Source organism: Haematobia irritans, chromosome 2 (genome assembly GCF_050003625.1).
Source record: "Haematobia irritans isolate KBUSLIRL chromosome 2, ASM5000362v1, whole genome shotgun sequence".
Lineage (NCBI taxonomy): Eukaryota > Metazoa > Arthropoda > Insecta > Diptera > Muscidae > Haematobia > Haematobia irritans.
The window spans coordinates 147190559-147209728 of record NC_134398.1 but is presented as its reverse complement, the minus strand read 5'-3'; the positions used below and the strand labels follow the sequence as shown (position 1 = coordinate 147209728).

At 34.3% G+C, this 19170-nt stretch overlaps 2 protein-coding genes across 4 annotated transcripts in view; one reads left to right on the top strand and one right to left on the bottom strand.

Annotated features, from left to right (window-relative positions):
- Nucleotides 1-19170, bottom strand: part of LOC142225101 (juvenile hormone acid O-methyltransferase-like) — a 37633-nt gene that overhangs the window by 16169 nt on the left and 2294 nt on the right. The window lies entirely within an intron of this gene.
- LOC142226473 (juvenile hormone acid O-methyltransferase-like) lies at nucleotides 1809-13512 on the top strand. Of its 3 annotated transcripts, XM_075296519.1 has the most exons (5): nucleotides 1818-1934; nucleotides 10686-10892; nucleotides 10977-11461; nucleotides 11523-11806; nucleotides 13171-13512. In XM_075296519.1, exons 3-5 carry the CDS (start codon nucleotides 11085-11087, stop codon nucleotides 13365-13367), a joined length of 858 nt encoding a protein of 285 aa, XP_075152634.1. In that variant the 5' UTR covers nucleotides 1818-1934; nucleotides 10686-10892; nucleotides 10977-11084; the 3' UTR covers nucleotides 13368-13512. The 3 variants fall into 3 exon arrangements, with proteins under 3 accessions (XP_075152635.1, XP_075152633.1, XP_075152634.1); XM_075296520.1 differs by lacking the exon at nucleotides 10686-10892 and having other exon boundaries at nucleotides 1809-1934; nucleotides 11098-11461; XM_075296518.1 differs by lacking the exon at nucleotides 10686-10892 and having other exon boundaries at nucleotides 1812-1934.

The window sequence follows — 19170 nt, the reverse complement described above, 5'->3', positions numbered from 1 at the left end:
GGCTGGCGGCATCATCGGGCCGTATTTTTTCCAAAATGAGGCCGGTCAGGCAGTTACTGTGAATGGTGTTCGCTATCGTGAGATGATAACGAACTTTTTATGGCCCGAATTGGAAGATATGGATGTGGACGATATGTGGTTTCAGCAGGACGGTGCCACTTGCCACACAGCTAACGAAACAATGGCTCCTTTGCGCAACAAATTCAATGGCCGTGTTATCTCACGTACCCAGCAAAAACTCCTATTACCAGGTATGAGTACAAGTATGCCTGCGCCAAATTGGTAAGAACTTCCTCGTACATATATCAGTAGTAATACTTTTACACGGACATGACATTAGAGGAAAGTACTTCCGTGCAAGCATACCAGCAGTCGAAAAATAAGTACTTCTTCGCATGCATACCAGCTCTCCAAAAATAATATCTTCACCATAAAGATACCCAAAAAGTGCGAACTCACCCCTGTTGTTTTGTAATCCAACACACTAACATATACCACGCTCCACGACATGGATATATTCAATGATGTTATTTTGTAATATAAATTATGTACTATACAGCTTTAGAAAACAAAGGTATATTTTATTAGCAATTTTTTTTCTGAAATGTAATTTGGCATTACTTATCGCTACTATTAACGGTGCCCACTGTAGAGTCGAACCCGGACCTCAAGATATGATTTTGATTACCGATATTAATAGAAAGAATCACTTTTTGCCTACACAGGTAAGTTATTATTTTTAAATCCCAGGTAATACTGCAAGTAGTAACTTTTTGATTACCGGTATTACTGAAAGAATCACTAGTGCTTACCAAGTTTTTGCTGGGTAATGGCTATGTCAATTGGCCGCCAAGATCATGTGATTTGACACCGTTGGACTTTTTTCTTTGTGGTTATTTGAAAGAAAAGGTGCACGTCGATAAGCCAACAACATTTTAAGAGCTAAAGGATGAAATAATTCGGCACATTAACGGCATAGAACCTCCATTATGCCTCAGCGTCATCGAAAATTTGGACCATCGGATGAAGGTGTGCCACCGAGGTCGCGGCGCCCATTTCACCGATATTTTGTTCCTACATAATTGAATAATACCAATATATCATAATAAAATAAAATTACAATAATTTTCTAAATAGTTTGTGTTTTATTCAAAATCAACATCGGCCCTTGAAATTTTAACCACCCTTTATAAATCTTTGATGCACATTTTATTATAACTTGATGCGGAATAGCCAAGTTTATATTCTTTAAAATGGATTATTTAAGAAAAGTAATAGTGGAAAAATTGTGATTTTAGCGGCAAAACTCGAACTTAATGTGGTCAACATCTTCGGATGTTATACTTAGATTTGAATTGTAATTCACAAAATATTTATGTTCACAGTATAATATGTTATTTTGAAATAGACAGAAAGTGTTCACTATACCGTGCAAAGTACCTAACACTTGGTATTAACTGTTAACTGATCGAATGTAATTTCACTGGCACCTCAATGTCAAATGACTGTGTCCAATAAGGCTCATATTATCGTCAACATTACATCGAATTACCTAGAAATAATCGCAATCGTAGACTTGCAGGAACTGATCATAAGTTGTTGTTGTTGATATGAGAGCAATTAAGATGATAACTATTGATTTTGCTCTAACGTTTATGATTATAAGTGATTAGAGTTATTAGATCAGAAAACTTTGACATCCGGTATAATAATGTTGAGACTGTTGTACATTTTTTTTTTAGTGGAAAGAGTACCGTGGTGGTCGACCGATAATTACAAGTCGATCACTACATAAATAACATCTACGTGTGCCAAGTTTCAAGTCAATACCTTATTTCGTTCGGAAGTTTGCTTGATTTAAACAGACGGACTGACATCGCTACATCAACTAAGAATTTCACCAGGACCCAGGATATATACAGTGCCACACATAAGTATTGACATAGTACCCTAAACACATAGTGGTCAGGGTAGCTGCGAAAAAATGTGCCTACCAGAAATATTGAACACTATTATTAACCGATTTTGATTAAATTTAGTACAGTATTGATGGAAGAATGGGGTATATAGGTACAAAAAAAAAATAAACAATTAGTCCATTCATTGTCTAGACTGCTGGATGCTGTTATCAAATAAACAAGAATGTCCAAAAAGTACTAAATGTACCAAAACAAGTATATACGGCAGTAAGTTCGGTCAGGCCGAATCTTATGTACCCTCAACCATGGATTGTGTAGAAACTTCTTCGAAAGACTGTCATCAACAATCGAATTACGTGGGTTGTGGTAATACTTAAAAATTCTTAACATCGTCTTCTAAATTGTAAGTTAGTCCATACGTGGTATATATTAGAAAAAACAAGTATATACGGCCGTAAGTTCGGCCAGGCCGAATCTTATGTACCCTCCACCATGGATTGCGTAGGAACGTCTACTAAAGGCTGTCATCCACAATCGAATTACTTGGGTTGCGATAACACTTGCCGATGGCAAGGTATCGTAAAACTTTTTAACACTGTCTTCTAAATTGTAAGTTAGCCCATACGGGGTATATATTAAACAAAAAAAGGCCGATTAAATACGTATATAATCTAGTTTGACAAAATTTTCTATAGAAATAAAATTTTGACAACATTTTCTATAGAAATGAAACCTTGACAAAATTTTCTATAGAAATAAAATTTTGACAAAATTTTCTATAGAAATAAAAATTTGACAAAATTTTCGATAGAAATAAAAACTTGAAAAAATTTTCTATAAAAATAAAATGTTGACAAAATTTTCTATGGAAGTAAAATGTTGACAAAATTTTCTATAGCAATACAATTTTGACAAAAATTTCTATAGAAATAAAATGTTGACAAAATTTTGTATAGAAATAAAATTTTGACAAAATTTTGTATAGAAGTAAAATGTTGACAAAATTTTCTACAGAAATAAATTTTTTACAAAATTTTCTATAGAAATAAACTTTTGACAAACATTTCTATAGAAATAAACTTTTGACAAAACTTTCTATAGAAATGAAATTTTAACAAAACTTTCTATAGTAATAAAATTTGACAAAATTTTCTATGGAAATAAAGTTTTGGTAGATTACAAAAATTTTCTATAGAAATAAAATTTTGACAAAATTTTCTATGGAAATAAAATTTTGACAAACATTTGTATAGAAATAAACTTTTGACAAAACTTTCTATAGAAATGAAATTTTGACAAAACTTTCTATAGTAATAAAATTTGACAAAATTTTCTATGGAAATAAAGTTTTGGTAGATTATTTTTGGCGATATGGACCAATTTTTGTGTAATAAGTCACCGGCTATATATAACTAAAGACCGATATGGACCAATTTTTACATGGCTGTTAGAGGCCATATATTGACAAAATGTACCAAATTTCATTTATTTCATATCGGATGAATTTTGCTCTTCCAAGAGGCTCCGGAGGTCAAATCCGGGGATCGGTTTATATGGGGGCTATATATAATTATGGACCGATATGGACCAGTTTTTGCATGGTTATGAGAGGCCGTAAACTAATATCAGGTACCAAATTTCAACCGGATCGGATGAATTTTGCCCCTCCAAGAGGCTCCGGAGGTCAAATCTGGGGATCGGTTTATATGGGGGCTATATATAATTATGGACCAATAAAGACCAATTTTTGCATGGTTGTTAGAGACCATATACTAACATCAGGAACCAAATTTCAATCGGATCGGATGAATTTTGCCCCTCCAAGAGGCTCCGGAGGTCAAATCTGGGGATCGGTTTATATGGGGGCTATATATAATTATGGACCGATATGGACCAATTTTTGCATGGTTGTTAGAGACCGTATACTAAGACCACGTACCAAATTTCAACAGGATCGGATGAATTTTGCTGCTCCGGGAGGCTCCCCAAGCCAAATTTGGGGATCGGTTTATATGGGGGCTATACGTAAACGTGGTCCGATATGGCCCATTTTCAATGCCATCCGACCTACATCAATAACAACTACTTGTGCCAAGTTTCAAGTCGATAGCTTGTTTCGTTCGGAAGTTAGCGTGATTTCCACAGACGGACGGACAGCCGGACAGACGGACGGACGGACAGACGGACGGACGGACGGACATGCTTAGATCGACTCAGAATTTCACCACGACCCAGAATATATATACTTTATGGGGTCTTAGAGCAATATTTCGATGTGTTACAAACGGAATGACAAAGTTAATATACCCCCATCCAATGGTGGAGGGTATAAAAATGTATAGGTAAGTCTACAAATAATTACGAACCGATATCGACTTTTTCACAGTACTTAGAGAGCCAGAATTGAAATATGGGGTTCGCTTATATGGGAGCTATATACAATTACGAACTTGATATGGACCAATTTTTATGTGATTGGGGATCGATTTATCTGTGGGCTATATATAACTATAGACCGATATGGACCTAGTTAGACATGGTTGTTAACAGCCATTTACTAGCACAATGTACCAAATTTCAACTGACTCGGATGAAATTTGCTTCTCCAAGAGGCTCCAAAACCAAATCTCTGGATCGGTTTATATGGGGGCTATATATGGCATGGTTGTCAAATATCATATACTGCCACCACGTACCAAATTTCAACCAGATCGGATGAATTTTGCTTCTCCAAAAGGCACCGGAGGTTAAATCTGGGGATCGGTTTATATGGGGGCTATATATAATTATGGACTGATATGAACCAATTCCTGCATGGTTGTTGGATACCATATACTAACATCATGTACCAAATTTCAACTGAATCGGATAAATTTTGCTCTTCCAGGGGCTCCAGAGGTCATATCTGGTGATCGGTTTATATGGCGGCTATATATAATTATAGACCGATGTGGATACATTTTTGCATGGTCATTAGAGACCATATACTAACACCATGTACCAAATTTCAGCCGGATCGGATGAATTTTTCTTCTCTTAGAGGCTCCGCAAGCCAAATCGGGGGATAGGTTTATATGGGGGCTATATATAATTATGGACCGATGTGGACCAATTTTTGCATGGTGTTTAGAGACCATATACTAACAACATGTACCAAATTTCAGCCGGATGGGATAAAATTTGCTTCTCTTAGAGGCTCCACAAACCAAATCAGGGGATCGGTTTATATGGGGACTATATGTAATTATGAACCGATGTGAACCAATTTTTGCATGGATGTTAGAGACCATATACTTACACCATGTACCAAATTTCAGCCGGATCGGATGAAATTTGCTTCTCTTAGAGGCCTCGCAAGCCAAATTTTGGGGTCCGTTTATATGGGGGCTATACGTAAAAGTGTACCGATATGGTCCATTTGCAATACCATCCGACCTGCATCAATAACAACTACTTGTGCCAAGTTTAAAGTCGATAGCTTGTTTCGTTCGGAAGTTAGCGTGATTTCAACAGACGGACAGACGGACGGACGGACATGCTCAGATCGACTTAGAATTTCACCACGACCCAGAATATATATACTTTATGGGGTCTTAGAGCAATATTTCGATGTGTTACAAACGGAATGACAAAGTTAATATACCCCCATCCCATGGTGGAGGGTATAAAAAGTATACAATTGAATAATTTCTTCAACATTATTTGTATTGCAGAAAAAGGTACCAAGAACTAAAAAATGTTGTGGAAGTGAAAATTATGTGAGGGAATGAGCACAATCTTCTTGGGGAGAAAATTCTTCCAAGCATATAATATTTCTGTGCTTAAAATGCATCCAAACATATAATATGTTCACATAAATAAACATATTACATGTTTTGGCAGTATCCAATAATATGTGTGTTGCCTGCAAAATAGGTTTGGAACATATGTCAGAGAAGCGATTTTTTTTGAGGGTGTTTACACACAAAAAAACATGAGCAGACAGACGGACAGACAGATGAACATCGCTAAAATAAAGAATTTAATGAAATTAAAGATACATGTATTCCGTTCTTATGTTGAAGTAAGAGGATTACCATTATTTCTAAGAAAATTACATCCTTCAAAAGAAAACAAATAACAATAATGTCTCTGGCCTTACACAAAGTTCAATTTCCTTTAAAATTAGTTCATTTATTTATCTTATGAATGGTGTCACTTTGTTTGCGTGTTTGATAATGTAAACATAATATTAGCCAATAACTGTCAAAAATTAACAAGTCAATGACTTGGATTCCCATTGGCATTGTATTTATGTTTTACATTATGGGGCAATTGAAAGTGTGATATCAAATATTTACTCTAATTAACAATGAATTGAATGTTAATCAATGTCTATTCTAACAAACATTGAACTTTCGGTTTGAAAACATATATCATTTGTAGCACAAAATAATTAAGGCCTTATAAAAGAGGGCCTATCTACATCTTACAAAGTGAACAAATTCTTAATCAAACTCATAACAGTTCTGGCATGAATAATAATTTCAATAAACTAAACTAGGGTTAAATTCGATTTAGTGCCCTCACGGATTTTGAGTGAATATACTTATGATCTTGAACCGATAAAGACGAATTTTTGAAATTTGCTCCTCCAGAGGGCTCAAGAAGTCAAACATTGGTAACCCGGATCGGATGAAATTTGCTCCTCCATAAAAATTCAAAAATCAAATTTGGAGATCGGTTTATGTGGAGGCTAAATATAATTATGAACTGATATCGACCAATTTGTGCAAAAATTGTAGAAAATACGTGTCAATATGCATCATTATCACGTGTCAATATACATCTTTATATTACTGGCGGATCTGGAAAGCGTTAACTTCAGCAGTCTGCTAATGTTTTTGCAACAATCTGGTGGTTCAGCAGAAGAAAATAATCGAGTAGGTTCAGGAGTTAAAACTAGAAGTGTCCATATGTAATAGGTACTTTTAGTTGATGTGGTATTACAATGAACTGAATAGTCTAAGTGAGCCTGAAAATAAAACGGGCTGCCACTTTAAACTAACCTAATCTAACAGGTTGGCTGATAAGTCCCCGGTCTGACACATAGATGGCGTCGTTAGTACTAAATGCATATTATTTTTATATAGTACCAACCTTCAAATGATTCGTGTCAAAATTTGACGTCTGTAAGTCAATTAGTTTGTGAGATAGAACGTCTTTTGTGAAGCAACTTTTGTTATTGTGAAAAAAAAAAATGGAAAAAAGGAATTTCGTGTTTTGATAAAATACTGTTTTCTGAAGGGAAAAAATACGGTGGAAGCAAAAACTTGGCTTGATAATAAGTTTCCGGACTCTGCCCCAGGCAAATCAACAATAATTGATTGGTATGCAAAATTCAAGCGTGGTGAAATGAGCACGGAGGACGGTGAACGCAGTAAACGCCCGAAAGAGGTGGTTACCGACGAAAACATCAAAAAAATCCACAAAATGATTTTGAATGAAATGAAGTTGATCGAGATAGCAGAGGCCTTGAAGATATCAAAGGAATGTGTTGGTCATATCATTCATCAATATTTGGATATGCGGAAGCTCTGTGCAAAATGGGTGCCGCGCGAGCTCACATTTGACCAAAAACAACAACATGTTTATGATTCTGAGCGGTGTTTGCAGCTGTTAACTCGTAATACACCCGAGTTTTCCGTCGATATGTGACAATGGATGAAACATGGCTCCATCACTATACTCCTGAGCAGAGAATGAAGCCGCCGAGTCGCGCCACCGATTTCAGTCGCCGCCGATCATTTTTCGCCAGTCGACGCCGCCGCCGAATATGTCGACTCATCTCTACTCAAATTTAGCCGCCAATTAATCAGAAATATCGATTTAAATCAGAAAAATTTATGTATAATTGTCGTATTTTTTCCAAAATTTTGAACACAACCAATCATTTAAGCTGCTATAAAATTTAGCAAAAATTTAGCTCAGAAAATTTTAACGAAAAGTAAATTTGTTTGTAAGATAGGTTGTACAACTAATCTCATTACCATTCAATTAACTTTAAATTGATTTTATAATGGATAATCGTCCGCCACCGAGTGCAAAAATTTATATCGGCTCAGCCGCCAAGCCGCCGCCGCCGGAGGTAAAAATTTAGTGTCCGCCGCCGCCGACAAAAATGGGTCGGCTTCATTCTCTGCTCCTGAGTCTAATCAACAGTCGGCTGAGTGGACAGCGACCGGTGAACCGTCTCCGAAGCGTGGAAAGACTCAAAATTCTGCTGGCAAAGTAATGGCCTCTGATTTTTGAGATGCGCATGGAATAATTTTTATCGATTTGAGAAGGGAAAAACCATTAACAGTGACTATTATATTGCGTTATTGGAGCATTTGAAGGTCGAAATCGCGGCAAAACGGCCCCATATGAAGAAGAAAAAAGTGTTGTTCCACCAAGACAACGCACCGTGCCACAAGTCATTGAGAACGATGGCAAAAATTCATGAATTGGGCTTCGAATTGCTTCCCCACCCACCGTATTCTTCAGATCTGGCCCCAGCTGCCTTTTCTTGTTCTCAGGCCTCAAAAGGATGCTCGTAGGGAAAAAATTTGGCTGCAATGAAGGGGTGATCGTCGAAACTGAGGCCTATTTTGAGGCAAAACCGAAGGAGTACTACCAAAATGGTATCAAAAAATTGGAAGGTCGTTATAATCGTTGTATCGCTCTTGAAGAGAACTATGTTGAATAATAAAAACGAATTTTGACAAAAAATGTGTTTTCTTTGTTAGACCGGGGACTTATCAGCCAACCTGTTAACTAAGAAAACAATGCTACGAAATTTAAAGATACCTTACCATCGCCAAGTGCTACCACAACCCAATTAATTCGATTATGGATGACAGTCTTTGGTATAAGTTTCTACGCAATAGGGAGTCACCGTGGTGCAATGGTTAGCATGCCCGCCTTGCATACGCAAGGTCGTGGGTTCGATTCCTGCTTCGACCGAACACCAAAAAGTTTTTCAGCGGTGGATTATCCCACCTCAGTAATGCTGGTGACATGTCTGAGGGTTTCAAAGCTTCTCTAAGTGGTTTCACTGCAATGTGGAACGCCGTTCGGACTCGGCTATAAAAAGGAGGTCCCTAGTCATTGAGCTTAACATGGAAACGGGCAGCACTCAGTGATAAGAGAGAAGTTCACCAATGTGGTATCACAATGGACTGAATAGTCTAAGTGAGCCTGATACATCGGGCTGCCACCTAACCTAACCTTCTACGCAATCCAATATAAGATTCGGATTGGCCGAAATTTGCCTGGATAAATACTTCATGAGAGGATTTATTTCTATAGAAAATTGTGTCAAAATGTTATTTTTATAGAAAATTTAGTAAAAATTTTATTTCTATAATAAATTTTGTGAACATTTTATTTCTATAGAAAATCTTGTCAAAATGTTATTTCTATAGAAAATTTTGTCAAAATTTTATTTCTATACAAATTTTTGTCAAAATTTTATTTCTATAGAAACTTTTGTCAAAATTTTATTTCTATAGAAAATTTTGTCAAAATTTTATTTCTATAGAAAATTTTGTAAAAATTTTATTTCTATAGAAAATTTTGTCAAAATTTTATTTCTATAGAAAATTTTGTCAAAATTTTATTTCTATAGAAAATTTTCTATACAAAATTTTGTGACATTTTTATTTCTATAGAAAATTTTGTCAAAATTTTATTTCTATAGAAAATTTTCTATAAAAAATTTTGTGAAATTTTTATTTCTATAGAAAATTTTGTCAAAATTTTATTTTTATAGAAAATTTTGTCAACATTTTATTTATATACAAACTTTTGTGAACATTTTATTTGTATACAAAATTTTGTCAAAATTTTATTTGTATAAAGAATTTTGTGAAAATTTTATTTCTATAGAAAATTTTGTCAAAATTTTTATTTCTATAGAAAATTTTGTCAACATTTATTTCTTAGAAAACTTTGTCAAAATTTTATTTCTATAGAAAACATTGTCAGAATTGTATTTCTATAGAAAACTTTGTCAAAATTTTATTTCTATAGAAAATTTTGTCAAAATTTTATTTCTATAGAAAATTTTGTCAAAATTTTATTTCTATAGAAAATTTTGCAAAAATTTTATTTCTATAGAAAATTTTGTCAAAATTTTATTTCTATAGAAAATTTTGTCAAAATTTTAGTTCTATACAAAATTTTGTCAACATTTTATTTCAATAGAAAACTTTGTCAAAATTGTATTTTTATAGAAAATATTGTCAAAATTTAATTTTAAACTACACGAGTAGCTTAACCAAGTGAGAAAGAGTATGTTTGTTAAATTTAGTTGGATAATGTCCTTTAGAATCCATGATGGCTGGATGGATGGTTGTGTCGGAACTCCCACATTCCTCATCAATATTGTGTACTTGCAGCGAAATCAATTATAAGAATGAATTCGTATAGTTCATTGAACAGAAAGTGAATTACACTTGAACTTCCCGAAAAAAAGGTTTTTGATAGTCAACTGGGCCTTAATAAATTTGCACAAATGTATCACTTTTCCTGTACCTTCGATTTGTTTAATCTATTCTTGTATTTTAGTCAACGCATGGTTTTAAGCTAAAATTTTATTTCTATAGAATATCTTATGAAATTTTTTTTCTATAGGCAATTTTGTAAAATTTTTATTTCTATAAAAAAACTTTTCAAAATTTTTTTATTTAAAATTTTGCAAAACTTTATTTCTATAAAAAAAATTGCAAAAATTTATTTTTATAGACAATTTGAGAAGTACCTCTTAGTTGGAGAGAAATATTTTGCAAAATCTACCAAACCATCAAGAACTCTACCAATTTAGCAAGCATTAAAAAAATCTACCAATTTTGATAGAATTGTACCACCTGAGGCATCCGTGATTGCCTAGCCCTTGCATAACGGTGTCATTGGCTGGTGACCGCATTACGCTCCTGTATAAAAATTGCATTTGTTAATAGTACAAGTATCCATTATAAGTATGACACTCTAATCATTTGCTTACACGTTTTTCTTAAAAATTTTGCTTAAAAACAGATGCGATTGCTGCCAAATATCCATAAATATTAAATTCTCATAGAGTGTTCGCATTAGTAGAGATTCAAATTTTCAGTGCCCATTACTTATACTTTCACCGCTGTCGATATGATTAAACCAGATTTATATCACAAATCTCATCGGGCCATTAAAGAGGATGTGGGAATGCTTTTCAAACAGTTCTCCAGCATGATACAATGGGGTAGCAAAGGCCAGGATACATTTTGTGATATTGGCAATGGACCAGGTGACTTTTTTGTGGATCATATTTTTCCAGTAATCAATGGAAAATGTAGTAAAATTTTACTGAACGATATTGATCCTGAAATGCTAGAATATTGTCAAAGAAATTTTCATCACGTTTCCGACAAGTTTGAATATAAAAAATTCGATATATCTTCCGGAGATGGTTTGCCATTGGGCGTTGATGGTAAATTTGATCATGTTACATCGATGTTGGTTTTACATTGGGTTCCGGATATAAGGCAAGTTAATGATGATTAATATAATGAAGAAAATATATTGAATTGTTTTTATTATTTGCAGAATGTCTTTGGAAAACACCTTTAATCTCTTGAGACCCCAGGGGGGAGATTGTATTTTGGTTTTCTTTGCCTTTAATACAATTTTTAATGCCTGCAATGATTTGACCCAGAGACCCAAATGGAATCACTACACTAAAGCAGAGGATAAATTTCTTGTGCCATTTCAAGAATCCAATGATCCCAGGAAACAGTTTTTCGATATGATGGAAACCGTAGGATTTCAAAATGTAAAAGTCGAAATTAAATCTTCTGTATATGACTACGATAGTGTGGAAATGTTGAAAGGTTAGTAAAAATGGTGGCCACAGTTGGTAGAATTCTACCAAGAATGGTAGATTTTTTACTGTTTGGAAAATTAGTAGAATTCTAGCAATATATTCCTCTCAACCTAAGAAGTGTTTACCTTTTCTATAGATAAAATTTTCTATAGAAATAAAATTTTGACAAAATTTTCTATAGAAATAAAAAATTGACAAAATTATCTATAGAAATAAAATATTGACAAAATTTTCTATAGAAATAAAACTTTGAAAAAATTTTCTATAGAAATAAAATTTTGACAAGATTTTCTATAGAAATGAAAATTTTGAAAAACATTTCTATAGTAATAAAATTTGGACATAATTTTCTATATAAATAAAATTTTGACAAAATTTTCTATAAAATAAAATGTTAACAACATTTTCTATAGAAATAAAATTTTGACAAAATTTTCTATAGAAATAAAATGTTGATAAAAATTTTCTGCAGAAATAAAATTTTTATAAAACCTTAAGGATAAGAAATGTTAGTGCTCACAACAATATTTTTTGTTCGAGATCTAGTAGATGTTGTAATGATATTATTCTAGCGTGGAAGATTCCTACTTTTATGACCTTAACAGTTTGGATGATGATCATATGTTATTGTTATGTTTACCTATAATTTTGACAAAATTTTCTAAAGCAGTAAACTTTTAAACTTTTTTTTATAGAAGTAAAATTTTGACAAAATTTTCTATAACAATTTTGACAAAATTTTCTATAGAAATAAAATTTTGACAAAGTTTTCTATAGAAATAAAAATTTTGACAAAATTTTCTATAGAAATAAAATTTTGACAAATTTTTCTATAGAAATAAAATTTGGACAAAATTTTCTATAGTAATAAAATTTGGACAAATTTTCTATAGAAATAAAATTTTGACAAAATTTTCTACAGAAGTAAAATTTTGACAAAATTTTCTGTAGAAATAAAATTTTGACAAAATTGGCTATAAAATAAAATTTTAACAACATTTTCTATAGAAATAAAATTTTGAAAAAAGTTTCTGTAGAAATTCAATTTTGAGAAAATTTTCTATAGAAATAAAATGTTGATAAAATTTTCTGCAGAAATAAAATTTTTATAAAATTTTAAGGATAAGAAATGTTTGTGCTCACGGCAATATATTTTGTCCGAGATGTAGTAGATTTTGTAATGAAATATTTTTCTAGCGTGGAAGATTCCTACTTTTATGACCTTAACATTTTGGATGATGATCATATGTTATTGTTATGTTTACTAGTCGAACCGACGAAAAAAAAACTATGCTCAATGAAATTTTTAGGCTTTTTGAATACGATCAATTTTGTTCTAATTTAAATCTAAAAATTTTTTTGTGATTGTAGATAATATGGTATCCGTTTGTCATGCCCTTGATTTCATACCTCCATCAAGACACAAAGAGTTCATGGATGAATTAGCAGTAGTTTTGTTCAAATTAGCAACTGAAAGATTGGGGTCCGAATTTGCCAGAGCGAATACTGTTCTAAGTGCTGATGTTATAGTCGCATATGGTCAACGACTGGATGTGGACAAAAAATAATTTATATATAAATATTGTTGAAAAAATGATTTGTTGTTAAATTTATATATATTCATTGTTAAAAATATTTTATGCAAATATTAAATATATATGTAATACCTATTTCTATATAAAAATAAACATTCTATTTACATGCGAGAAAAAATGAGAATTCTCTTAAATTGCAAATCTTTCTTCAAAACACCTTTTTAATTATGTTTTCGCCGATTTCTTTTCTCATTTTTATTGGTGTTATGCGTAAATTTATTTTTTCTTTGGTTAATATTGATTTGTTTTGTATGTAGGTGGGCAAATGTTTGACGTTTGATCGTTAAAACTTATTTGTCCACATGATTGGTTTTTGACAAAAACAGGTTTTTAATCACAAACAAACCATGTCAATTCTCTTAATCTAGGTTTTTTTTTTTATAAAATATAAATTTATTACTTATTTAATTAATTAATTATAACATTTTTGATAGGATTGTTGGTACATTAAAAACAAATAAGAAAGAGCTAAAGTCAGTCTTTATGATAATCTGGACAAAATGAAGGGTAACAAGTACATACGGCCGTAAGTTCGGCCCGGCCGAAGCTTATGTACCCTCCATCATGGATTGCGTAGAAACTTCATCTAAGCACTGCCATCCACAATCGAATTACTTAAGTTGCGGTAACGCTTGCCGATGGCAAGGTATCTTAAAACCTCCTAACACCATCTTCTAAATTGTATGTAAGTCCATACGTGGTATATATTAAATCAAAAAAGATCGATCCAATACGTATATAATTCAGTTTGACAAAGTAGACATAAAATTTTGACAAAATTTTCTATAGAAATAAAATTTTCACAAAATTTTCTAAAGAAATAAAAATTTTGACAAAATTTTCTATAGAAAGAAAATTTTGACAAAAATTTCTACTGAAATAAAATTTTAACAAAATTTTCTATAGAAATAAACTTTTGACAAAATTTTCTATAGAACTAAAATCTTGGTGGATTATTTTTGGCTCGAGTGGCAACCATGATTACGAACCGAATAAAATTTGAACAAAATTTTCTATAGAAATAAAATTTTGACAAAATTTTCTATAGAAATAAAATTTTGACAATGATGAAAATTTTATTATGAACCGAATAAAATTTTAACAAAATTTTCTCTAGAAATAAAATTTGACTAAATTTTCTATAGAAATAAAATTTTGACAAAATTTTCTATAGAAATAAAATTTTGGTAGATTATTTTTGGCTCTAGTGGCAACCATGATTATGAACCGATATGGACCAATTTTTGTGTGATTGGACCAATTTTGGTATGGTTGTTAGCGACCATATACTAACACCACGTTCCTAATTTGAACCGGATCGGATGAATTTTGCTCCTCCAAGAGGCTCCGGAGGTCAAATCTGGAGAACGTTTTATATGGGGGCTATATATAATTATGGACCGATATGGACCAATTCTGGCACGGTTGTTAAAGATCGTATACTAACACCATGTTCCAAATTACAACCGGATTGGATGAAATTTGCTTCTCTTGGAGACTTCGCAACCCAAATCTGGGGATCGGTTTATATGGGGGCTATATATATTTATGAACCGATGTGGACCAATTTTTGCATGGTTGTTAGAGACCATATACCAATATCATGTACCAAATATCAGGCGGATCGGCTGAAATTTGCTTCTCTTTGAGGCTCCGCAACCAAAATCTGGGGATCGGTTTATATGGGGGCTATATATAATTATGGACCGATATGGACCAATTTTTTCATGGTTGTTAGAGACCATATACCAACACCATATACCAAATTTCAGCGGGATTGGATGAAATTTGCTTCTCTTTTAGGCTCCGCAAGCCAAATCTGGGGATCGGTTTATATGGGGGCTATATATAATTATTGACCGATGTGGACCAATTTTTGCATGATTGTTACAGACCATATACCAACACCATGTAGCAAATTTCAGCCGGATCGGAAGAAATATGCTTCTCTTAGAGGCTCCACAAGCCAAATCTGGGGATCGGTTTATATAGGGGCTATATATAATTAAGGACCGATTGGGACCAATTTTTGCATGGTTGTTAGAGACCATATACCAACATCATGTACCAATTTCAGCCGGATCGGATGAAATTTTCTTCTCTTTGAGGCTCCGCAAGCCAAATCTGGGGATCGGTTTATATGGGGGCTATATATAATTATGGACCGATGTGAACCAATTTTTGCATGGTTGTTAGAGACCATATACCAATACCTTGTAGCAAATTTCAGCCGGATCGGATGAAATTTGCTTCTCTTTTAGGCTCCGCAAGCCAAATCCGGGGATCGGTTTATATGGGGGCTATATATAATTATGGACCAATGTGGACCAATTTTTGCATGGTTGTTAGAGACCATATACTAACACCATATACCAAATTTCAGCCGGATCGGATGAAATATGCTTCTGTTAGAGGCTCCACAAGTCAAATCTGAGGGTCCCTTTATATGGGGGCTATACGTAAAAGTGGACCGATATGGCCCATTTTCAATACCATCCGACCTACATCGATAACAACTACTTGTGCCAAGTTTCAAGTCGATAGCTTGTTTCGTTCGGAAGTTAGCGTGATTTCAACAGACGGACGGACGGACATGCTTAGATCGACTCAGAATTTCACCACGACCCAGAATATATATACTTTATGGGGTCTTAGAGCAATATTTCGATGTGTTACAAACGGAATGACAAAGTTAATATACCCCCATCCTATGATGGAGGGTATAATAAGCCTTAATATTCATATAGGCTGATTTCCCTTAGATTTAAAAAATTATTAGGCACCCTCCACTATGGATTGTTGTACTATCAAAAGCACAACCTAACCGAACTTGGTTGCTAGAAGGACGGAAGGGATGAAATTTGCTCTTCCAGGAGGCTCATATTTAACAGAGATGAGTTATGGCCCATTTACAATATTATCTGACCTACATCAATTGCAAATACTTGTGCTAAGTTTCAAGTCGAAAGCTTGCTTTGTTAGAAAGTAAGACGGACAGCATTCCACCACAGTCAAGAATATTTAATTTTTATACCCTAAACCATATATGTAGTGGTCAGAGTGTAATAGCTTTGATATGCCAAAACATGTGCCTACCAGCAATATTGGTTTTATAACCCATCAAATATATACCGATCGACTCATAATCACCTCTTGAGTCGATCCAAAAACAACATTTTGCTCTTGAAACATGTGCCTACCAGAAATATTGGTTTTATAACCCATCAAATATATACCGATCGACTCATAATCACCTCTTGAGTCGATACAAAAATAACATTTTGCTCTTGAAACATGTTTGAGGTGATCATATTCTTCTCTGCGTGTGGTCGCATTTATCATTTAATGAGAGTTAGATATAGCCCCCATATATATGTATCGCCAGATTTTCGGAAATTTGGCCATAATACCCTCATTTAGTAACTGATATTTTTCAAATATAGATCAAACCAAGTATATACGGCCGTAAGTTCGGCCAGGTCGAATCTTATGTACCTCCCACCATGGATTGCGTAGACATTTCTACAAAAGACTGTCATTAATTACTTGGGTTATAGCAATACTTGCCGATGGCAAGGTATGTTAGGTTAGGTGGCAGCCCGGTGCATCAGGCTCACTTAGACTATTCAGTCCATTGTGATACCACAGTGGTGAACTTCTCTCTTATACTGAGTGCTGCCCAATTCCATGTTAAGCTCAATGACAAGGGGCCTCCTTTTTTGATAGCCGAGTTTGAACGGCGTTCTTTCTTTTTGGTGTTCGGTCGAAGCAGGAATCGAACCCACGACCTTGTGTATGCAAGGCGAGCATGCTTCCCATTGCACCACGGTGGCTCTTAAACTCCTTAACATCGTAAATTTGAAGTTAGTCCATACGGGGTTATATTAGGCAAAGAAGGCAGATTAAAAACCTTGACGGGTATAAATATTTGCGCGGTAAAAGAGAGGCAGAAGGGAAATATGGTGGTCGGGGCCATCTAAAATTATGAACCCATATGCTCCAATATTTGTGTGATTAGTACCAAATTTTAGCCAGATCAAATGAAATTTGCTTATCCAGCAAGAAATAAAATCTGGGGATCGGTTTATCTGGCACCGATATGGACCACTTTTGGAATGGTTGGTAGAGACCATATACTAACACAACGTACCAAATTTCAGCTGATTCGGATGCAATTTGCGCCTCCAAGAAATTTGCTCTTCCCAGAGGCTGCCGAGGTTAAATCTGGGGATCAGTTTATATGGGGGCTATATATAATTATAGACCGATATGAACCAATTTTTGCATGGTTGTTAGAGACCATGTACTAATATAACGTACCAAATTTCAAACGAATCGGATGAAATTTACCCTTCCAAGAGGCTCCGAAAGCCGAATCTGGGGATCGGTTTATATGGGTGCTATATATTATTATGGACCGACATTGACCAATTTGTGCACGGTTGTTAGAGACCCTATAGTAATAAAACGTACCAAGTTTCAACCGAATCGGATGGAATTTGTTCCTCCAAGAGGCTCTCGAGTTCAAATCTGGGGATAGGCTTATATGGGGGCTATATATAATTATGGATTATGGATTATAATTATCCAAGCGGCTACGAAAGCCGAATCTGGGGTCGGTTTATATATAAGCTAGATATATTTATTCACCGATATGAACCAATTTGTGCATGGTTGTTAGAGACCATATATTAATATAACGTACAAAATGTTAACCGAATCGGATGAAATTTGCTCCTCCAACAGGCTCCGGAGGTCAAATCTGGTGAGCGGTTATATATAATTATATATAATTATTGACCGCTATGGGCCAATTTTTGTACGGGTGCTAGAGGTCATATAAAGGGTCGTTAAAATTTCAAGGGCCGATGTTGATTTTGAATAAAACACAAACTATTTAGGAAATTATTGTAATTTTATTTTATTATGATATATTGGTATTACTCAATTATGTATGGAACAAAACATCGGCCAAATGGGCGCTGCGACCTCGGTGGCACACCTTCATCCGATGGTCCAAATTTTCGATGAGGCTAAGGCATAATGGAGGTTCTATGCCGTTAGTGTGCCGAATTATCTCATCCTTTAGCTCTTGAATTGTTGCTGGCTTATCGAGGTAAACCTTTTCTTTCAAATAACCCCAAAGAAAAAAGTCCAACGGTGTCAAATCACATGATCGGCCATTGAATTTGTTTCGCAAAAGAGCCATTGTTTCGTTAGCTGTGTGGCAAGTGGCACCGTCCTGCGGAAACCACATGTCGTCCACATCCATATCTTCCAATTCGGGCCATAAAAAGTTCGTTATAATCTCACGATAGCGAACACCATTCACAGTAACTGCCTGACCGGCCTCATTTTGGGAAAAAATACGGCCCGATGATGCCGCCAGCCCATAAACCGCTCCAAACAGTCACTCTTTGTGGGTGCATTGGTTTTTCGACAATCACTCTTGGATTCTCATTCGCCCAAATGCGGCAATTCTGTTTATTGACGAATCCACTGAGGTGAAAATGTGCCTCATCACTGAAGATGATTTTCTCCGAAAATTGATCATCCACTGTTGCCATTCTGCTCATTCACGATGTCAATGGTTCAAATTGAGTAAGTCTGAAATAGAGAAATGTCGAATAAAATTCGGAAAAAAACTTGGCGATTAGGTGTGGTTCACATTCAACATCGGCCCTTACAATTTAACCACCCTTTATTAACACCAGGTACTAAATTTCAACCGGTTCGGATGACATTTGCTTCTGCTAGAGGATCCGCAAGCCAAATC

What these genes read in the sequence shown, in the direction of transcription:
- LOC142226473 (XM_075296518.1), top strand. Translation starts at nt 11,085, where the DNA reads ATGATTAAACCAGATTTATATCACAAATCTCATCGGGCCATTAAAGAG. An exon ending in CATTGGGTTCCGGATATAAG is followed by an intron (nt 11,462 to 11,522) that starts GCAAGTTAATGA and finishes TATTATTTGCAG; the next exon opens with AATGTCTTTGGAAAACACCT. An exon ending in TAGTGTGGAAATGTTGAAAG is followed by an intron (nt 11,807 to 13,170) that starts GTTAGTAAAAAT and finishes TTGTGATTGTAG; the next exon opens with ATAATATGGTATCCGTTTGT.